General features: G+C 37.5%; 2 protein-coding genes across 3 annotated transcripts; one reads left to right on the top strand and one right to left on the bottom strand.

Moving 5' to 3' along the window:
• Nucleotides 1-1,250: 1,250 nt before the first annotated feature.
• On the top strand, nucleotides 1,251-3,021 carry LOC143552274 (methyl-CpG-binding domain-containing protein 4-like). The gene is made up of 2 exons (XM_077042538.1): nucleotides 1,251-1,343; nucleotides 2,284-3,021. Exons 1-2 carry the CDS (start codon nucleotides 1,251-1,253, stop codon nucleotides 2,767-2,769), a joined length of 579 nt encoding a protein of 192 aa, XP_076898653.1. The 3' UTR covers nucleotides 2,770-3,021.
• A 2,294-nt stretch (nucleotides 3,022-5,315) lies between these two features.
• On the bottom strand, nucleotides 5,316-20,587 carry LOC143552275 (piezo-type mechanosensitive ion channel homolog). 2 transcript variants are annotated; one of them, XM_077042539.1, is made up of 19 exons: nucleotides 20,538-20,587; nucleotides 19,503-19,583; nucleotides 19,240-19,396; nucleotides 18,986-19,143; nucleotides 17,798-17,954; nucleotides 14,319-14,505; nucleotides 14,107-14,222; nucleotides 13,910-13,994; nucleotides 13,237-13,452; nucleotides 12,810-12,990; nucleotides 12,396-12,530; nucleotides 12,121-12,294; nucleotides 11,741-11,974; nucleotides 7,053-11,383; nucleotides 6,813-6,971; nucleotides 6,224-6,727; nucleotides 5,987-6,128; nucleotides 5,768-5,912; nucleotides 5,316-5,675 (listed from the first exon to the last, which is right to left on the bottom strand). In XM_077042539.1, exons 1-19 carry the CDS (start codon nucleotides 20,584-20,586, stop codon nucleotides 5,540-5,542), a joined length of 7,347 nt encoding a protein of 2,448 aa, XP_076898654.1. In that variant the 5' UTR covers nucleotide 20,587; the 3' UTR covers nucleotides 5,316-5,539. The 2 variants fall into 2 exon arrangements, with proteins under 2 accessions (XP_076898654.1, XP_076898655.1); XM_077042540.1 differs by having other exon boundaries at nucleotides 12,396-12,524.
• Nucleotides 20,588-21,525: the final 938 nt, after the last annotated feature.

Genomic DNA, 21,525 nt, shown 5'->3' with positions numbered 1-21,525 from the left:
GAATTTGAATTACATATATTTGTTATATCTATATTAATTTCTTTATTTAACCTTTTTCTTGTAATTTATTTATTTGAATCAACTAGAATTTGAACATTTTAATTCAAATATGTTTTCTAAATTTTAAATAAATTTGAATATACTTAAAAAAATCAAAACTTAAAACAACCGGAACATGGATTTGGTAAACACTACTGAACACACTCCAAGCCCAAAGGCCTATATCCTAATTTATAATCATATGGTTCTGGATAGAATTAGATGTGCACCAAAAACTCGAACATGAAACCGGACCGGAAAAAAAAACCCGGAACTGGTTTTTTAATATCGACCCGAACCCGATGCAAAGTATATAGTTTTTAGAGGCAATATTCAAACTCGAACCTGACCCGGGTATTGCCAATACCCGATTTTCGAATAACCGGTCATACCCGAACCCGGTTCCATACCCGAAACCGGGTATTTCAAAAACCCGATTTATGCACCTTTGATAGAATGTACTTATCGTTTGAGCCCAACCAAAGACCTTAGGTTTTTGGGCTTGCCAATATTAACCCAATTACACATTTATTTTTCATACAAAATATACTAAATACTTGTATGTGTAACATAATCAGCGGATGAAACTTGGTTACTGCGCGGGAGCGCAATGAGAATTTGATTGACATTGGTTTGGTTTGTTACAGTACTGACACTGGCTGTAACAACCCAAACGGGGAAAGCTAAAAAATAAGATTGCGATACGTTTAAAAAGATATCGACACGTGTCTTACATCAATCGAAAAGCGCCCAACGTTAGATCCTTATCAACATATTTAAATCAAAGTTATTGTTTTATATACTTTCTATTCTTTATTTTAAACTTGCAATTCTAGAGTATCAATATATAAACAAATAAGAAGAGTTCTAGTTAAGCGGTTCGTGTTCATTTCAATTCACGAATAATCATGCGGTGTTCAGGTTTACGTGTTTGTTATTCAAATCATGTCACGGGCGTAGATTATTTTCTTGGAGTAGTTAGGAGTAGACCTCCATAAAAAAAAACGGTCCAAGAGTGGGGTCAGAATGGGTTCACTTTGGGCCGAGTTTCAGGTCAGAACCGGTTTTGGGTTGGCAATAACATTTCATGCGTTTACTTTCTTCTTCCTAAACCATAACCCTCATCTTGAATGAAAGAAAGAAAGAAAGAATATATAGTGATGTCCAAAGGGAATACATAAGTGGAGAGTGGAGACCTGACTGAGCTACTCATGGAGAAAGAGAAAGAGAAAGAGAAAGAGAAAGAGGCTTCTGAGAATGGGTCACCGGCGGCCAACAAGACTCCAACCAAATCATCGGCTAAGGTCCATTCAATTCGTTGTCTTTTGTGATTTTGAGAAGCAAACATTGTACGGCCGTACGAATTTTAGATTTTTAGGGCTTTACACTCCGATCTGTGTTTCTTGTTTTAGAAATTGACATCTTTCTTCTCTTTGTTTCACTTAATTGTTTATTATATATTATCAATTTATACATGACTTTCGTATACCCTACACAAGGATGTGATAATCGACCTCGGATCGATTAAAGGTTCGAGCTTGTTTCACCCCAGCGAACCCTAGGCGGCCTACTAATATCAGTTTACTAATATTTATAAAAAATAGGTGAATATCAATATAAATAAGAGAAATACAGTGGTAAAGACTAAATTATTCTAAAAATTGCTATTCATTAATTGAAAACATGATATTCGTTCTTTATATTATAGAAAAAAATATTAAAAATACGAGTTATGTTTTATTTTTTTTTAGTTTAAATCGACTCAAGTTGACTGACCAGATCTGATTCTGGCTGTGGCTGATCACCTTTGGTCAATTCTTAGTAACTAGGTTGAGTTAAAGAAAGTCAACTCGGCGCCATACCTTGTAGCGATTACTTGGGGAGTGCTCGGCCTTGTAGATCTACTTTTACTACATTGGTTTAAGGTGCTACACGAGCTGAGCTTGAGCTTTAGAAAAAGTGCTCGAGCTCTCGTAAGTCAAACAAGCCTAGTCGAGCTCGAGCTCCTCTGCAAATGGCATGTTTGACTTTAAAACGAGATTTCTGATGTCTGTTATCTGCAATTTCTAGTGTTTATCATCGAAATTTATGGTTCTCAGTGGATTTTGGTCATTTTGTGTGTGTGTGTGTTTTTTTTTGTCAACTGAATTAAGAAATCTGCATATTGGAAGCAAACATAAACCTACAATATATGTTCATGTGAATGTGAGTCTATGATATAAATTATGAACAAAATTTATGCAGAAATCAAGGGGCCCACCTCAAAGCTCGGTTGACACGTTTGCTGTTCAGTGTAACGAGTGTTTCAAATGGAGGACATTAGCAACGGAGGAACAGTTTGAAGAGCACAGAAGCAAGCAAAGTGAAGATCCGTTTGTTTGCAACAAACTTGAAGGGATCTTGTGCGATACTCCTGCTGATATCGAGTATGACTCTTCTAGAACATGGGTCATGGATAAACCCAACATCCCGAAAACCCCAAAAGGTTTTCAAAGAATCATTGTTTTGAGAAGAGATTACTCTAAAATGGATGTGCAGTATGTCACTCCTGAAGGTGCAAGGGTCAGGGCGGCTCCAGGAATCATAGCCTACCTGAAAGAACACCCGGAGTACAGCGACGTGTCGCCTTCTGACTTTTGTTTCACGTCTCCTAAGGTAATGGCTGACACGATTCCGGACCATATTGAGAAGAAAAGTCCGAGTGCTAAGAAACCGAAAAAAACAACTTAAAACGGAGGTTAGTTGGTTGGTTGGGTTATCATTTATGAGTGTGTTTTTAAGGTTTTGTTATGACCTAAAATGACTATTATGTTTTTTTTTTCATGGTATTGTATGTTTTGGTATTGTGTTTGTGACATGGCCGAACTGGACTGGAATCTGTTGTAAAGGGGTTGTAGTCGTCAGTTGTTAGTAGGAACCAGGATATGGTAACTCGTATGTGGTTTGATGATCCGGCGACTATATTATGAATCCAATTGAGTCTGTTGTATGGCTTTTATTTGTTTCCTTTGTGACGGGCATGCTACACCAGACAGTATTAAAGTTGAAACAGCCACTGTGATGATATAGGGGGTGTGCATGCTGAATTGAAAGAGGGTTACATATAGAAAAAATATTATCAGTTTCATCTTGTTAACTATAGTATTTAGCTTTCCTTGACCTTTGTTTATGCATGAGGGTCATATTATTGTACATTTGTACATTCTTTTTTCTATATTATTAGTTTTCCTCCAACTGCCTCAAGTGATGATAGCGCTTTCGACTAGTGTCTAGCTTGCTTAGGAGGTGTTTGGGATTCTTTATTTTTGCCTCCTTATGACTTATAACTTATTAGAAAGTTAAAAGGTGTTTGGGTTTGCTTAATATGTGAGGAAAATTCCAGAAGTCATAAGGGTGTAACTTGTGACTTTTCCGTAAGTCAAGGAGTTAAAAATAAGGAATCCAAACACCCCCTTAATCGTGCGCCTAGCCTTTCGTCTCGTGTCTATCTTGCTTAATCTCGTGTCTAGTTTACTGTACATTAAGCGTTTCATGCATTTAAAATCAAGGTTATGAGTCCTCCAGTTTTGTTTTGTTTTGTTTCATCACAAGGTTTAACTATTACAAAACCAAATTAACTAAAGTGGTATCTAGATGGTGTGTAGCAGTAGCACACTTGATAAATGGTTATTCTTAGTTTAATCCAATAACCATCATGCATACACATTCCTTTGTTAAATAATTTAAGAGTAAATTGTCATTTTCGTCCTTGTGGTTTGGCAAATAATGCGAATTTAGTCTAAAAAGTTTATTTTTTGTATATGGACCTTTCATGTTTTCCAATTCTTGCTAATTACATTCAAATCACTAACCCCATTAAATTTAATCGTTAAGTCAGGGGTTGACATGTATTTTCACTCTTTATTATATGAGTAAATTGCCAAAATCGTCCCTGAGGTTTGGTCACATTTGCGAATTTCGTTCAAAAATATTTTTTTCACAAGTAGACCTTTGATTTTTCCCAACCGTTATTATTATTATAATTATTATTATTATGTGTTTGTTCGATGACATATATAACATCTCACGATTCTTATGTTAGAATCCAATATAGTATCCGTTTGTTTATTCTTCTTTATTTTTAGTCATATGAAGGGTTTAGCTCATTGTAATAATAATAATAATTTAAACAAGCATGTAAAATGACAGCAATACCCCTGAGTTAACATTGAATTTTGACCGAGTTAACAATTTGGACGAAATTGACAACGGTTGGGAAAATTACTCATATGACTACTTGCAAAAAAAAAAATTTTTTGAGAGAAATTCGCAAATGTGACCAACCTCAGGGATGATTTTGACAATTTACTCATATAATAAAGAAAGAGTGAAAAGACATGTCTACCCCTAACTTAACGATTAAATTTAACAGGGTTAGTGATTTAGATGTAATTGGCAAGAATTGGAAAATGTGAAGGGTCCGTATATAAAAAATAAACCTTTTGGACTAAATTTGCATTATGTGCCAAACCACAAGGACGAAAATGGCACTTTACTCATAATGTAATTAGGGTAATGCTACCAAAACCAACCAAACCGAGTATTGATTCTACTAAACCGAAAAAAACATTGCCAAACCAACCAAGTACATTCATCATCATCATCATCATCATCGTACTCAGTATATCCCACCAATAGCAATGCTATGGTAGGGTCTGAGGAAGGTAAGATGTAGACAGCCTTACCTCTATCCCATAGGGATAGAGAGGCTACTTCCGGTGAGACCCCCGGCTCGATAGTAGTTTTGAATCAAGCCTTGGACATAAGACACATAACACTCAATCATCGGGACACCGGCTGATTGGTGCATGTGCCCTTGTCTTTCGGCTATCAACGCCACCACATGATGCCTGATTAACCTTCCGCCACTTTTAACGTTATTTTCACGTGATTAGTAAAATAACGTCAAAATTAGTGCAATTTTACTTTTGCCCACCCAAGGGTTCACACATATATACATTATATGTGCGCACCGCAAGCAGGGCGTAAACCAACCAAGTACATTGATTCTAATAAACAAAATCGCATCAAAGCATCAAACCAACCAATTACATGTAGTTAGCAATCAACTTAAAGACAGTTGTCAGCTTTTTAAGGTCAAGAAGCACTGTAAGTTGTTTTGATGCACATAGTTGCGGCAACAAAAGCTGCAAAAAAGAAAGCAGCAATACTACTGAAAAGGACAGTTTCAATATTGCCCATATACGCTAGATGTGTTACAAATCAGCATTCGTCTAAGATACACTTTTGATTAACATTTAACTGACTGACATCAAAATAATTGTGTTATATATGTTACAAGGCACTCAATGGGAATCTCTCTTATCAACTTATACACATACATGTTACAAGATTAATAAATGGATTGATACACTCTTGTCTGTGTTTGCCTAAAGCTTAGGATTTACCTTAATGTTAGCGATTCTATAGTTAGCCTCTTTGACTTAGATTTTCTAACAAGCTAGTCAGGGTTTGTGTACTCTAACAGCATGTGTGGTGACCTGTATATTTTCACCAATGTCCAATACAACACCTCCTCAACTCCAAGCTCGCCTTCAGCCCTAGCAGCATAAATATCTTCACAAATTGCAATCAACCTGCGCAACACACCAAAGATAAGTCTCCTACAAACTGCAAAAGGAATTCACAATGACCCCACATTAGTATAACTGGCCATCATATATGGTACCTGTCACAAGAAGGTAGGTTCTCGAATGGGATTCTCATTCTCAGATCAGAGCATTGAAGCCGTATGAATCTACCAACTGCTAGCACAAATGTAATATACAGACCCCATATACTGAATTTACTCAATGTCTCTCCAAGAAAACCCTCTGAAAAGAAAATATATCCGTCAGTCACATAAAACTTACAGCTTTATAAACCTACATACTACCACAACGCTTACGTGGCGTTTCTTCTGACACAACAATCGCCATGGGTCCCATCAAATCTCCACACACAGTTGAGTTCAACAAACTAATATCATAAAAAGACCACCATTGGGACTCCCCGCGGTTCAAAAACAGTGCCCCATCAACACCAGTTGCCTGAAAAATATCATGAATTCATATCCATCAAGTAAAACGGCTGACAAGAAAAAAAAAATACAGATAAAGCATATATATAATAATATAATATATACCTCTTGGTCAAACACCCTGACCTCCCCAGAGCCTGTAACACGAAAATACCGAGGATACGTGTTGTTTACCCTAAAACTATTACTAGAACCTTCTAGAACTTGTTTAATTGCTGATGGGTCAGGCAGATCAAGCGGATCTAAATTCTGCCCAAACATCACGACTTCTTTATCTTTAGGCCTATCTCGAGTGAGTATCCAATTGAATTTCATACTCATGTTTGTATCGACTGACTGACTGAATCTGGTTTGAATGACACTTGGGACAAGCCACAAATTGGTGGCATCTGCTTGACAGCAAATCAGTTGAATATCATTTACATTATATGATTCAAGATAACTGCGCGGGTCAAGGTCAACTGAAGAGTTTAAAGCAGTCCAAGGGGTGATTGAACATAGAGTTGTTTCATACAACATTAACCTTCCACCCTCGGTTTTTATGCTGAGCTGAATACTTGCGTCGTTGATGGGGTTCGCAATGTTTGTTGGATTCCCGCTACTATACATCTGTCAAGAAACAAAAGTAAATTAAATATAAACCATGTGAAATCTCCCCTAATTATTACAAGGTCAACAATAGTCAACATCTTACAAGCATAGGAGCCCAGATGACAATGATCAATATAAAGAATAAGCATATGCCATTGCAAAATTTAGTCATTCGTGTCTGCCTTTCTCCTTGTTTATGATTTGCTCTGTTTAGAACAGAGTCACATTTCACCAAGTACAAGCTTGCATTTATGTCCTCCAACTACAAACCGAATAAACAAAGTTGGTCACTGATATAATATAGCTTTGCTGTAATTATCAGATAATCGCTTTCGAAACATACCTTAAGCCAGTCATACATAGTCAAAGATGTGGTGGTGCATGACCAATCAAGCACACACCTTAACTCATATAGAAATGGTAGGGCCCGATAGAGTCTATACCCCAAATAATTAACTCTTGAAACACTGCTAGTTAAAAACTGCCTGTATAACGTGCTTTTATGAGGAACACCGGACCGTATTTGTGTTGCTTGCAATGCAAACGAAATGGCTTTTGTCAGATAAATTAGACGGAGAGCAAAGCCAGCTGCATTTGGTTGTGAAGGTTTTGTATTCCAAGCATAAACCGTTACACAATACGTGAAAAGAATAAGGTTAAACAGGTAAAATATCACTTTTCCGGTAGCAAACGAACACAAATATATAATCCGATCAACCACGATCAAGAAGAAAATAGCCATCAGATAGAACACAAACTCCTTTGGGAACTGATCTTCAAGCTGGTAAACATCAAGCAACTCGCTTTTGTTTTTTATAACAGATTGATAGAAGATCGCAACCAAGAAGAAAACCGCCAAGTCAGCACCGAATGTATACGCGTAAAGATCAATTTCTCGTTTTCCACCACCAATAACTGAAATAATCCGGTATGGAAACCCGGACTTTTCAAAAACATTTGCATTTTGTGCTTCAGTTATCTCTTTTGCTACATCAGCTGCTGGGGTTAATGATTTGTATCTTTCGGTTAGCGTGCACTCTTCCGGTGGTGATGCATAAACCACTTCAAAAACCACTAATGCAATTTTTGGATTTTCTTCACTTCTTTCAATGCTTTGAACTTGAACAATACTAGGGCAAGGGCAACTTGTTGGATTTGGTTCTTTACATCTTCCATCATGAACAAATCTAAGAACTTGGTTCACTCCAGATTCGATTCTTTCGGGTTGGATCCCGTCTTCTGGCCAATACCGAACATCCATCGATAATTGGACAAAATACGGGGGCGATTCGGCTTCTTGGGTTAATGATTTCCAGTATCGAGTACAGTTTCTGAAAATAGACTTTGCAAAGTTTTTAGCAAGTTGAATGATCTTCCGCGTGGTTTCCCTCCAGTTTGGATTCAGAATAAGCTCGTTTTGATACGTGATCCCCCTGATGAGACTACCGAACTGCGTTAATGAAACCAATTCACTGTCTTTGGCGGTTATCGAGCTTTGAATTAGAGTGAATAAGTACACAAGAAACAGAGGTAACAAGCTGATAACGAATGATGAAGTTATCTTTTTTGTAGGAAACCCCCATTCAAAGAGAAAAGCTGATTGGATTGTGAAACCGCAATGTTGGATGATGATTTGATACATGTACTGAATCAAGATATAGAACTCAGTGTAAATCAGCATTACAACCCAGAATGTATAACTCGGTCCTGTGTTGACACAAAGTGCATACAAAAACAGAGCTGCAAGATACACCATTGAAAGCAGGCTGAAATTCCAAAGGAACACGAGAACAAAGCAGATATAGCATACAACATCATTGTTAGACCGCATTTGTGCCCACATATGTTGGAAGATATGGCCAATGCGTATTCTTGGTGAATCACTTTTATCAGATTCCACAGAAACTGAACGATTAAAAGCCGTGTAACCTTCCGTTTCGTCACGTTTGTCAGTTTTTGAAGATTCGGCAACATCTGTCTCGGGGTCGGAATCTGAACTTTCGTGGGGAATATTAAAAAAGTTTGCTAAATTTGTAACTGCTTGATTCCCAATTGATTGTACTTGAGAAACACCGTCACCAATCAACTGTACAGCGGATTTCAACGAAGCTTCTCTCTTTGGTGCCTTTCTTTTAATATGCATATCTGATGCGTCCTCTTCAACCTCAGTGATTTCAGAAACCGATGTTTTCTTGGGTGAAGCAACCGCCGACAAACTTTCGAAAGGAAAAAGCGAGTCAACAAAAGCATCAGACTTTTGTTTCTTGGGAGTTGCGTCTTCATTATCGAGGTTTAAAGCAGTGGGTTCAGTGCTTCTTCGTCTCCTTAATCCCTCACGTAAGGGAGAACAGTCGGTGCTCCCTGCGGGTGCAGGCGCGGGATCAGTGCTATGAAGTTGGATTTGTAAATTAAGCATCTCGGATTTCATCTTTTCAACTTGCAAATTACGCTGTCGTTTCATCTCCTCAGCTTCACGGATGTACTGTAACTGTGCAGTTTTCCAAGCAGCTTTCTTTTCCTGTTCGCGTACAATCGCGCCAATTTGCTCGGCTTCAAGATACCGAAACACGTAATCAAATTCTTCAGAAGCAAACATATATGATTGAAGTGATACCAGTATGAAAATGACAATTTCAACCAAAGCCGACCTTGATGTAATCCTGAAACCGTAATCATACTTATAAAACCCGATAACCTCGTAGATATAATCCACGGTTTCACATTTCCCGTCATTGAAAGCACCCACAAACGGAGACTGATACGCAAGTGAGAGAACAATGACAGCAAAATTGTACATCCTTAACCACTTAAATATATTATTCTTCTTCTTGAGTATCGTGAGCCTCATACGAAAGAAAATCAGAGCAAACGCGAGATACCCGAGGTGTAAAATATCGTACTCAAGCGTTCCCGTGATTAAAATCAACGCGAGAACAAGATCCAACAGATGACAGTAACAGTATAGTCTCAAGTAGTCAAGAATAGTCCACATTGACTTGGTTTCAAAAGAGAGATCCCGCCACACGGATGAATTCTTCCGTTGAGATATCATTTGGCGATACGTGAACGAGCCCGAGAAGCTACCGAATAGATCAGCTCGAAGCTTGAAACATGCAAACATGAAGACCAGAAAGTAACTGCTGAGTACCCTCGGGTCATCAACAGTGAGCCCTAGCCAGCAGTCACAACAATAGCTAAAATATTGATCAGAACTCCGCCAGCAATCATGGCATCTGATGGTGGTTACTGGTTCAGTTTCAGACGGGATCGGGTTCCTCCAAATGGCAAAATACTCTAGCACAAGTACAGCAGCAAACAAGAACACAAATAATGGCCATGCTTTTCGTATAAACTGGCGGCCTAAAAGCACACATGCGACGAGTGATGCAATATAGAGAATGGAAATTGCATTAAGAAGTGCAAAACTTGTAAGAAGCAATGCAATCATGGTGATCTCGAGCCCGAAAAGTATAAACATGTTTTCCATCCAGAACTTCAAGTATACTTTCAATGAAGTTATCTGCATTCTAAATCGTTCTTTCTTCAACTCAAGAACCCGTTTTTTGTTCCATTTATGGCTCTCATTAACACTCCCCAAAAAGTAGCCAAGTACGTATCTTCTACTGTTACTCTCAGTTACACCCGTTTTAGTACCTGAATCGTCAACCGATGGCCATGAACTACTGCTTCTCATCCCGGTTTTCACACCACTTGAACTACTAGCCATTGCATTATTGTTATCTACATTTCGTAACACATCTTCTTCAGAAAAAAACAGCGGGCACGGTTCGTCCCATTGACCGATACCAGAAAACCAACTAGGCATCATTTTTAGCCAATAAAAAACGTTATATTGCAGCGTACAGGCAGCAATCACCAGCACTTTAGCTCTCAGACCCGCTTCCACCCCCCTAAACCCAGGCTCGTACACCTTCAACCCAAGAAAAACCGACAAGCTGTAATATTTTTCACCTGGAAACAACCCCACAAATCCACCCAACATCTGGAACAAGTACTCAACTGTCACAAGAACCCCTGTGTAAACAAGAAACGTTTTTGACGGGATCCGTGAAGCTTTGGGTAAAACGGAACATAACACGATACCAAGAAGATATAAAAACCCAAAAGCACTTATTGGAGATATAGCAGCATAAAACATAGCAGCAAACAATATCTTTTGACTATGCCATATTAAAAGCCGTCTAATAAACCCAACAAACCCGATTTGCATCCGGTTTGGATCTTCTAGTATTCTATACCTGCTTTGTCTCCTTTCATAGCTATAAAGTTGCATAACAATCATTATAGCTAATGATTCATAAACGTTTGTTAACAAGGAGGCCTCCGGATTGTATCCAAAATATGTATAAAGATCGAATTTTGTGGACACCCATGATTCAAAAGCAGGGAAAATGCTTAAAATATAGGTGAGAATGAGCATTATGATTGAATATAACTTTAGTGGGTACCAAAGGCGGCGCTTGGTTTTTTGAACAAGTTGCCTGCCGGTGATCCAGAATAAAAGAAGGAAAATGAATCCGAATGATACAAAATTGGGCCTTGCCATATAGACTGTGATGAGTATTGTTACAAAAGCAATGTAAGTTCCAAATGATCGGTATAATGAGAGAAATTTCTGCCCAATTGCACTGAGATATGAAGCCACTTTTCTCTCTGTATTAAGATATATTAAGAGGGCCAGTTAGGTAATTTCACATTTATGTCAATAATCACTACTCTTCTAGCTACATGTATACTCAACTATTCCATGTCTAATGATTTACTACCAATCAGTTTACCCAAACACCCAACTAATTATTGTAATTTTTTAACACAATAATCAGTTCACTGTTTACACGCACATCCAAACATCCCTTAGGTGGGCATTTGGATTATTATTGCAAAGAATAGTTAGAATAAGATAATGCTTCAGGGATGTTTAGATTGGCATTTTAAAAATGATTATCTTATATTAAAACTGATTGATATGACTTGAAATCGCTATAATTTGATGTAGGACAAAGTAAAAACCTTGGGATGGATTATCATCATTGTTTCTGGCAGTTCCCGAAGCATAAACAGACAACAAAACTGATTTGTTCAAACCAGCTTTCAAGATGCTGAATCCAACTGGAGGATATGGCGTGTGCTGCACAATTGCTGAGAATGAAAACAGCATTTTATATCCATGTTTATGAATTGTACAGAAGCATGCAAGCAATGCTATTTCCACAAAATCCCATGAGCTATTTTGTTCATAGAAACCTGAAACGAAAACAGCAATTTATATCCATGCTTATATGAGCTGTCTGAGATGAAACACAAATCCAAAATCCAAATTGTTAAGTAACTGGATCAATGTTGCCACATGTACATGTAACAAGAAAAAACGAAACTAATCAAAGTCTTACCAAATTGAGATAAAATTTCCAAGCACAGGGACCCACTCTTCTCCAAAGCTCGAGACACGAGAGTTATTTGAAGAGAGTACAGCAAAGCGAAATGAAGTTCACACAAAAGAAGAAGAGCATGCCTTACTTTATTGCTGATGTTGTGGCTTAAAAGATATAGGAAAAAGAATATCACTGGAAAGTGGAAACACATGTTTTAAAAAAAAATTAGAGCTTTTTTTCATGCAATTCTAATTAAAAATAAGCAAATTAATAACGGTCCAAATTTCTCATACTGTATAAAGCGTGAATGAAACCGGGCTTCATTGCGATGAGAAATATTAGCACTAGCATGATAGCACGAGAGCATTTCCTTAGTCCCCAAGCAATTGTAGCCACAATCAGTACTTTTGTATCTTCCGTAACTGTAGCTGTAACCACATGCAAAGAAATAAATAACTAGTGTTTCAAATAAGATTATAAAAACTATTTCTTTCAATGATGATTTAAGGCTTTTAGTAAAATGGCTAATGAAATTTTATGCATTCAAAAATACACTATTAGAGACTTTGACCCGTTCCCTCTTTGGCTATCTTATTTTATTTTACCTGCTAGAGATAAAACTTAATCACTCCCACTCCATTAAAAATAGATGTTACGTATTGCTTTAGCATTAAACCCAGATGAAACAATATCTAACAATATATCACCTTCCTGAGTGGCATCTCCATTTGATGTTTGGTGGTCCTCCTCATCGGAGATGTAAAGGAAAACAGAGTTGTTAACAAGATTCCCAAGGGCAACCAAAACTCCAAGACAAAATTGAGCAAGTATAAAAAATCCAGGAATAGAATAATGCCATAATCCCACCATTTCCCAAATCTCCATATCCTGATTATGCCGATTCATAGAAGCAAAAACCAAAAAGCAACATCAGGAACCTTCTAATCACACAAAGCAGAGGTGGTGACTTTCAACTAGTTTAGCATGTTCAACCCATTCCCATTATAGAATTGTTTATGTAACCCATTTGGAAAAAGAAAAATACAAACCATATAGACCCATTCATTAGTAAACGGGTCAAAATTACCACCTCTAACGAAAAAGGAGAGGAAACTAGAAAAAGAAATAAATTACCTTTTCAAGATCCCAATGGAGGTAAGAAAATGCCACATTAAATATGTATGTACTGACAGCCCATAAAAGAATGAATACAAGCAGTAGCCCATTTAGGTGATGCAACCGAAATAAAGACGGGAAAGCATATATAATGTAACCCACGTATGCAAGTAACCCGAATGCGCATACGCTTGCAAAATAGAAGCTCCACAAACAAAGGGCACAAAGCAAAACCTGTCAAGTTCATCACTGAAAAATTAACATATAAGCATAAAGATAACTTATACTCGACTAAACACGAAATCAGAACAGCATTGAGGCCAAGTAAGCAGCAAACATGGCTGCTTACTAGTTTTTGATGTGCATACATGTTTGGATGTACATTTTGAAAGTATTGTAACTTGAAGATTCAGAATTGAATTGGATAAGCAGTTAGAATAAAGAGAGCGTACGTAGGAAATATACACTTATCCCTACACCTAATCATAACCTTAAATCACTTTTACCCCCAAGCACTCAATCATTGCAAAATTTAGTTTAAAACCCATATCCAAACACCCCCTAGGTCATCAATTTAGCATCATAATAATCAGGATTAAAAATTAAAAATAAAAAGGACTCAAAAGTTAGTTGTCTTTAACTTTGTTTCCTTTACTTTTGCTATAAGCAGATGTATTTTAAGGATGTTTACCGGGACACCATATGTGAAGAAGTTAATGCTGAATATCCGAAAAACTGCACCTCTTAACAAAACATTGGTATGTCTTACTCCAGATCTGCAAATAACATCACATCAAATCAAAAAACTTAATCAAAGTCATATGTTTTTTTAAGAAAACTGTGACGAAAGCTTTAAACTTTTAAATTCATATTATATGTAGTATGCACCTTGATTCACGAACAAAAAAAGTGTTCTTTAAGGGTAGAAGATGCTCAGTCAAGTTGCTTTCACTCATGGACATGATGGAATCCATTTCTTCCAAATCAAATTTGACAAAAGATAACTGTTTAAATCATTAAACAAAGAAGCCAACTTAAAAAATTATGAGTTTGAAAATTAAAACATAATTTGAAATGGTAACGGAGAAAATTTGTGTTACCATGAAGCAATATATGATCAGTGAAATACGCGAACAAACTTGCGTCCATTCAAAAGTTGTTGGTATTTTGTAGAGGCCGATGAAATCACATATTGTACCAAAGAACTTTGGGAACCCTATGGGGAGTTGGTACACATATAGCAAGAAAATATTGAATCCTGCATAGTACCAAAGAGGCTTCCACCACCTTCATCAAATTGTAAATGAATGGAAGCCAAAACGTGAGTAATAATCAGAATAGCAATTCAAGAAATCTTGATTATATAAAGTATTACAAGGGGTGTTAAATGTGTGTCTAGAGTGATTATTGCAGTTTTAAATTTTGAGAATAAACTGAAGTTATTCTAATTTTTGGGTAGTTGAAAGTCAATATATCCAACTTTGGAGAAGCAGGCAAGAAATTGTTGTAAAAATCTGATTATTAACATACATGTAAAGTTGTGTAACTATCATCAACTTTATGTACCTAATTATCTGATTCTGGCTCATCAAATCACAATAATCAGATATAATATTCGTCAAAATATAGTTTTTATGTGATTTCTAACTGCTTAGGGTAAAAATAATCAGAGTTGAAGACACGCATCCTTAAATTTTAAACACCTGAATACCTGATTATGTGATTCTCATTCTTCGAATCACAATAATCAATTTTTAAGAACGTTTCAAAAACTAATTATGATTTTGATCTTATAATTAAGATTTGCAAAAGGATTTAGGTAGATTTTGAAAGAAAAAAATCTATTGTTAAAATATGATGAAAATGACTTAACTATGTTGGGATGCGAAGGCCTTTAATTGGCCGGCCCTAGGTTGGTTTGAATTAAGGAAAAGGGCAGCCGGCCCTAATTAGTTCCTACCTAATTTAGATGACTTATTCCCCAAGCTAATCTCGTCCTATAAATACACATGATGTAATTGTATTCTTTGAGCACCTAATAAAGAATTTCCTAGTTGCAGAGTGGACGTAGGCATCTTGGCCGAACCACTATAAATCTCGTGTCTCTTATTTTTTCTGCTTTCGTTTGTGCTTGTGTGTGGTTTTCCGCTGCGTACCGACTCTGATTCCTAACAACTGGTATCAGAGCTTTGGCTCGTTGTTTACACACGGTTTTCCGGGTGATTTTGCAATTAGAATTCCTGTTTTGGACTTCTTGGAGTTGCAGGTTTCACTCGGGCGTTGCAGGTGAAGCACCGGGTCGGGTGTTTCGGGTTTTAGGGTTTTTTCTTTGGAGGTTGCTCGGCTTCAGGTTGTTCGTGTTTTTTTTTGGTTCTTTCTCGTTCGCAATGGCTGAAGACGGGAGGGTTCGAATCGACAAGTTTAACGGGACTGATTTTGCATGGTGGAAAATGCAAATAGAGGCGTTACTTGGGGAACACGATTTGGATATGGTTTTGACAGAAAAACCAAAAGGAATGAGTGCGGCTGATGAAGCGGTTTGGGACTCAAAGGACAAGAAGGCAAAAGGAAAGGTCATACTGGCTTTGACGAGGAGCGTGGCTTTCAACATAATGAAAGAAACCACAACATGTGGTATGATGACGGCTCTGTCAAACATGTATGAAAAGCCTTCTGCCGGTAATAGAGTGTTCTTGATGAGGGAATTGTTCATGACAGGGATGAACGATGGCGGTTCAGTTACTGATCATATTAATAACATCAATTCGATTTTGTCTAGGTTATTAACCGTAGGCATGAAATTTGATGATGATACTCAGGCTGTGATTTTGTTATCCTCTCTGCCTGAAAGCTGGTCAGGTTTTGTGACAGCGATCACGAATTCTGCGGGGGCTGGTACTTTGAAGTTTGACGGGGATCCGGGATAGTGTTTTGGGTGAAGATATTCGCCGGAAGAACTCTAGTGGCGGGTCATCTTCAGAGTTACTTAATGTTGGCAGGGGAAGGGGAAATAACAGGAGCAGTGGGAGTAGGGGGAAAAGTTCAACTCGAGCTCTAAAGGATGTGAGGTGCTGGATCTGCGAGGAGTTTGGACATGTGAAAAATCAATGTCCAAGAAGGAACAAGGAAGAATCTGAGAAGAATGAAGGCAAAAAGCAGATAAACACATGTCAGGATCAATTTGGTTCTGATTCTGAAGAAGATGCTTTGATTTGCTGTACGGAGTCTTCTATTGATTCTTGGGCCATGGATTCTGCTTCATCGTGCCATGCCATGCACAGCGGGGATACGATGGTGAATCTAAAGGTTGGTAACTTTGGGAAGGTACGAATGGCTAATGGGGATGTTCTCGATGTTACGGGCATGGGTGACGTTACTTTAGTAACTGATTTGGGAACCACATGGAACTTGAAGAATGTCAGGGTTGTTCCAGCTTTGAAGAGTAAGCTTATCTCTGTCAGTCAGCTGGATAAACAGGGACTAGAAGTAAAGTTTGGTGGTGGCAAATGGAAGGTAACTAAAGGTAATCTGGTTATTGCTCGTGGAAACAGGCAAGGTTCATTATACATGGTGGAAGTACCTGTTGAGGGAAGCGTGGCCGTCCCTCAAAACAAAGTTAGGCTCACTGAGTCGAAGGGGCAAAAGAAGGTTCAGTTTGCAAGATTAGAGCCTTGTGCCAAAGTGATTCGAGCTGAGCGGAGTCGGAAGTCTAAACTAGGTCAGGGGTTCGGTGACAGTGGGAGCAAGGGACGTGTTCCGGTTACTGTTACAAAACAACGTTGGGTTTTGAAGACTGCTAGTCCGGCTGTGAAAATCTCTCTTGGAAGAATCTTGCTTAATAAGGAGAGTGGTAAAGGTCCTCGGTGTATCTCTGGATCCGGTGGAGTGTGCAAATCGGTTGAGACAGAGGAGAAGTTTGTGGCGGTAACAGTCACGACTGGGTTGGAGCTCGGGGGAGCTTCAACCGGCCCTTCAGTTAATTGATGAGGGGAATTGCAACTAGGGAGGTTTTGGAGTCTTAGCTTGTTCTGTGAGAACTGGAGGCTTGGAGGACTCAGACATAAAGAATACTGGAGTTACTGATGTTGGGTTATTTGGATGAAATTGCTGAATATGCAAAGACCTTCGAGTGGGAGATTGTTGGGATGCGAAGGCCTTTAATTGGCCGGCCCTAGGTTGGTTTGAATTAAGGAAAAGGGCAGCCGGCCCTAATTAGTTCCTACCTAATTTAGATGACTTATTCCCCAAGCTAATCTCGTCCTATAAATACACATGATGTAATTGTATTCTTTGAGCACCTAATAAAGAATTTCCTAGTTGCAGAGTGGACGTAGGCATCTTGGCCGAACCACTATAAATCTCGTGTCTCTTATTTTTTCTGCTTTCGTTTGTGCTTGTGTGTGGTTTTCCGCTGCGTACCGACTCTGATTCCTAACAAACTATCTGTAACTTTAAACAACTGAATTTAATAATTGTTCAAGTTGCAATAAATTCTTCCAAACACACATCTAAACCCCACATAATAGAACTAGAATCAACTTCATTATAACAAGATTAACAAATAATGATGCAAATTTACCTAAAAAGGCCATGGAAGTTGCTTGTTAAGGACCAATCCACAAGGCCCACACAGCTACAAACAAAAAAAGGCAAAGAAACCCAAGAAGAATTGCTGATTCCCGCAGCCAACTGAACAACAGGTAACAGCAAACAGAAACCAACCTTCACATGTGAACCTTTAAAATCAAAGCTTAAAAGTTAGAGAAATCTTCAAATAAAACTTTGAAATTTCAGGTGGCAATTCCAACCCTTTTACTTATTAAACGCTCAAATGGGGTTGTGTTTTATCTCAAATGAGTCAAAAAAAAGTATGTGTATATATATACACACACACACACACAGGGTTTGGATCAAATACAAATTAAATTAAACTGTGAGAATCAAGTAGTGTAATTATATATACAATACAATATAGTGTAATTATAGCATAGTGTAATTGCAGCATAGTGTAATTACACTACGATATAATTACATTACTTGATTCTCACAGTTAGCACGTTAATTTAATTTGTACGTTAACTTTCCCCTATATCATCATCATCATCATCATCATCATCGTACTCAGTATATCCCACCAATAGCAATGCTATGGTAGGGTCTGAGGAGGGTAAGATGTAGACAGCCTTACCTCTATCCCATAGGGATATAGAGACTGCTTCCGGTGAGACCCCCGGCTCGATAGTAGTTTTGCATCAAGCCTTGGACATAAGGCACATAGCACTCAATCATCGGGACACCGGCTGATTGGTGCATGTGCCCTTGTCTTTCGGCTATCAACGCCACCACATGATGCCTGATTAACCTTCCGCCACTTTTAACGTTATTTTCATGAGATTAGTAAACTAATGTCAAAATTAGTGCAATTTTACTTTTGCCCACCTGAGCAGTCTCTATATCCCTATGGGATAGAGGTATATATATATAACTTTCCCCTATATATATATATATATATAAAAGGGAAACTGGTCAAACAGGCTGAAAGTCGCTTGAAAACTAAATACAAAGGCCTAAAATTGTTATTATTCATAAATTTGGATTATTGTAATCTATTTGTTTTTGAAATCATACTAAAAGTGTTAATTATATTTTTAAAGTAAGTGAGCATATGAGTTTGCGGGTCAACTGAACTTGACCTGGCCCGTTACCCAGCCCACACATCTTGCCACCTTTGTTTACAATCCAAGAGCTAAATCATCTAGTTACTAACCTATTCCATCAAAAGCTAATGAAAACCTCCCAAAAACTCTAGACACCTGTCTAAACAACCCTAATCTGCTTTCATGGAGTTCAATAAGGGCGATAGCTGCTGCCAGCAGTTGCAAGATCAAAAGATAAATCACCATGGGTGATCTCCATGTTTCGACTCTGAAAAAGCATACTTCATTAGTCTGCATAACAGAATTATTATGACATATGCGAATAACGCTAATAATATACTTCAACCAAAAATTAAAATCTCACATCATGAATCCTAAAAGCTTTGCCCACCAAGGTACTTCTGCATCACAGCTTCCACACTCGATGGCCCATGTGATAAGAAATGCAATTTGTGAAAGAATTACAAGAAATGAAAAAACAACAATGGACCATAGTAGTGTTCTCCCTCTTAAATGAAACCCTAATAACAAAAAGATATACATAAGCATCATGAGTTATGAACTTGAAAATTAAATATTGTTTACAGGACTATTTGAATAAATAAAAGACTAAAAAAAACTACTCACCTCTTTTTGGAGGAGTGAACAGAATGATTAGACAAGCTAGCAAATTGCCAGTAGAGATCAAACTCCAATTTAGTAAAGCTGCTGCAAAAGCAAAAAACATTTGAGGATATAATTAGAAAATCATAATCTTGTATCAGTATTTGCTAAACTCTCAAAGCTCATTGCTGTGACTTCAATTTAGCAGCACATCCAAACACTCCCATAGAGAAACCATGGAAGCATTGATATTAAGCTCATTTTGTTTCTTAACCGGTTGCAAACAATATAAGTATCTGACTAGTAGCAATTACTGGGTATGTATGCCTTTTGGGCCAGGTTTAGATCAAGAGAAGATGGAAGGAACAGGTGGCCCTATCCCATGCTTTCTCGTTCACTAAGTTAATTCCAGTCTCTACATAACAATCTCTATGTATGTGTAACTGACTGTCACTGAAATAAATAAAATAATACCCTAGTCGCCGCCTGTGGACGTAGGTCACATTTATCGGTTCATTTATTTGGTTTTATGTCCGTGTTGAGTTGGTGTGTGCTTAATCCTAGCAGCATAGTTGTTTTCAATGAAGCATGAGCCTAATGCATCGACTTGAACCAAAAAACAATGTTTCTAGTCGAACTTACAGTCCTAATTCTAGTCTCTACATAACGATCTCTATGTACGTGTAATTGGCTGTCACTGAAATAAAAGAATATCCTGGTCTCCGCCAGTGGACGTAGGTCACCTTGAGCAAACCACATTTATCGTGTTGAGTTGGTGTGTGCTTAATCCTAACATGAGCCTAATGCATTAATTTCTAATAAAAAAACACAGTGTCTCTAGTTTCTAATCTAACTTACAGTCCACTGACGGCAGTGTACTCATCCTACAAGCAATTATCAAATAACAATTGCCAAATGAGTTGCTATTGTAATCATCAGTACAGTTCACAGTTAACATTCAAGTATAATAAACAATCAAGCATCAACTGAATTGCTATTTCAACTTCAAACTACAATTATCTAAAATATAATAATATGAATCTAGGTTAAAAGTGATACCTGTGATTAAGAGTGAGGGCAACACAAAGCCACCGAGAAACCTCCCCATCGTTCGCTATCGATTCATACTTAATCAATCAATCTAGGTTTACTTTGAAGATGGAATTCAATTCAAGTAATAACTATATATAAACCCTTGAGATTGATTGATCTGATTGCGTTTACCCTGAGGTAGCGTAGTAGTGACAAGTGAAAGTCAAAGAGTGGATCTATAATTGGATTAATGTAATTGTAATTGTAATTGTAATTGTAATTGCAATTGTAATTATAGTAATAATAAATCCCCAATCGGAGAGAAGACGAAGTCGGCATGGGTTCAGGATTCGAACGCATGTACCGCTTAGATTCGGGCGGGTGTCTCTCTAATTTACTAATCTCATTATTAGCTTGTTTGGTGTCTAGACTTTGATTTTTTTGCTTGAAAGATCTTTTTTCCTTTTTTTTTTCTCTTTTCGTAATTAGTGGTAGAGATGAGTTCGGTACCAGTACCAAAAATCCCGATCCCGAAAATCGTAAATTTTTGGTACCGAGACGCTACCGGTATTTAAGGTAAAATTCGAGAAATACCGGTATCGTACCGGTACCGAAAACTCAAAACCTTGGTACCGATTCGATACCGATTTCGGTACCGGTACCAATCGGTACCATACCGATTTTTGCTCATCCCTACTTAGGGGGTGTTTGGCCTAACTTTTATTTTTTGGCTTATACTTATATTTAAAAGTAGCTTATAGCTTATATTCTATTATTTGATAATCTCTTTTTAAGTGTTTGGATTAGCTTATATTCTACAAGTTGATAATAAGTTGTTAAATCCACCATTCTTTAGTTAATCCATCACCATTTGAGGCAAATGAGTAACTTGCACTCTTACACAAATAAGCTTTTTCAAATAAGCTAAAAAACCATCTTCAAATAAGCTTTTTCAAATTAGCTTATATAAGCTTATAAGCATAAGCTTAAAAAGCTAAACCAAATGCCAAATTAT

Source organism: Bidens hawaiensis, unplaced genomic scaffold (assembly GCF_021521415.1).
Source record: "Bidens hawaiensis isolate Kalapana, Puna unplaced genomic scaffold, B.hawaiensis_p1.1 tig00016836_1, whole genome shotgun sequence".
Classification (NCBI taxonomy): Eukaryota; Viridiplantae; Streptophyta; class Magnoliopsida; order Asterales; family Asteraceae; genus Bidens; species Bidens hawaiensis.
This window is presented reverse-complemented; position numbering and strand designations above follow the sequence as displayed.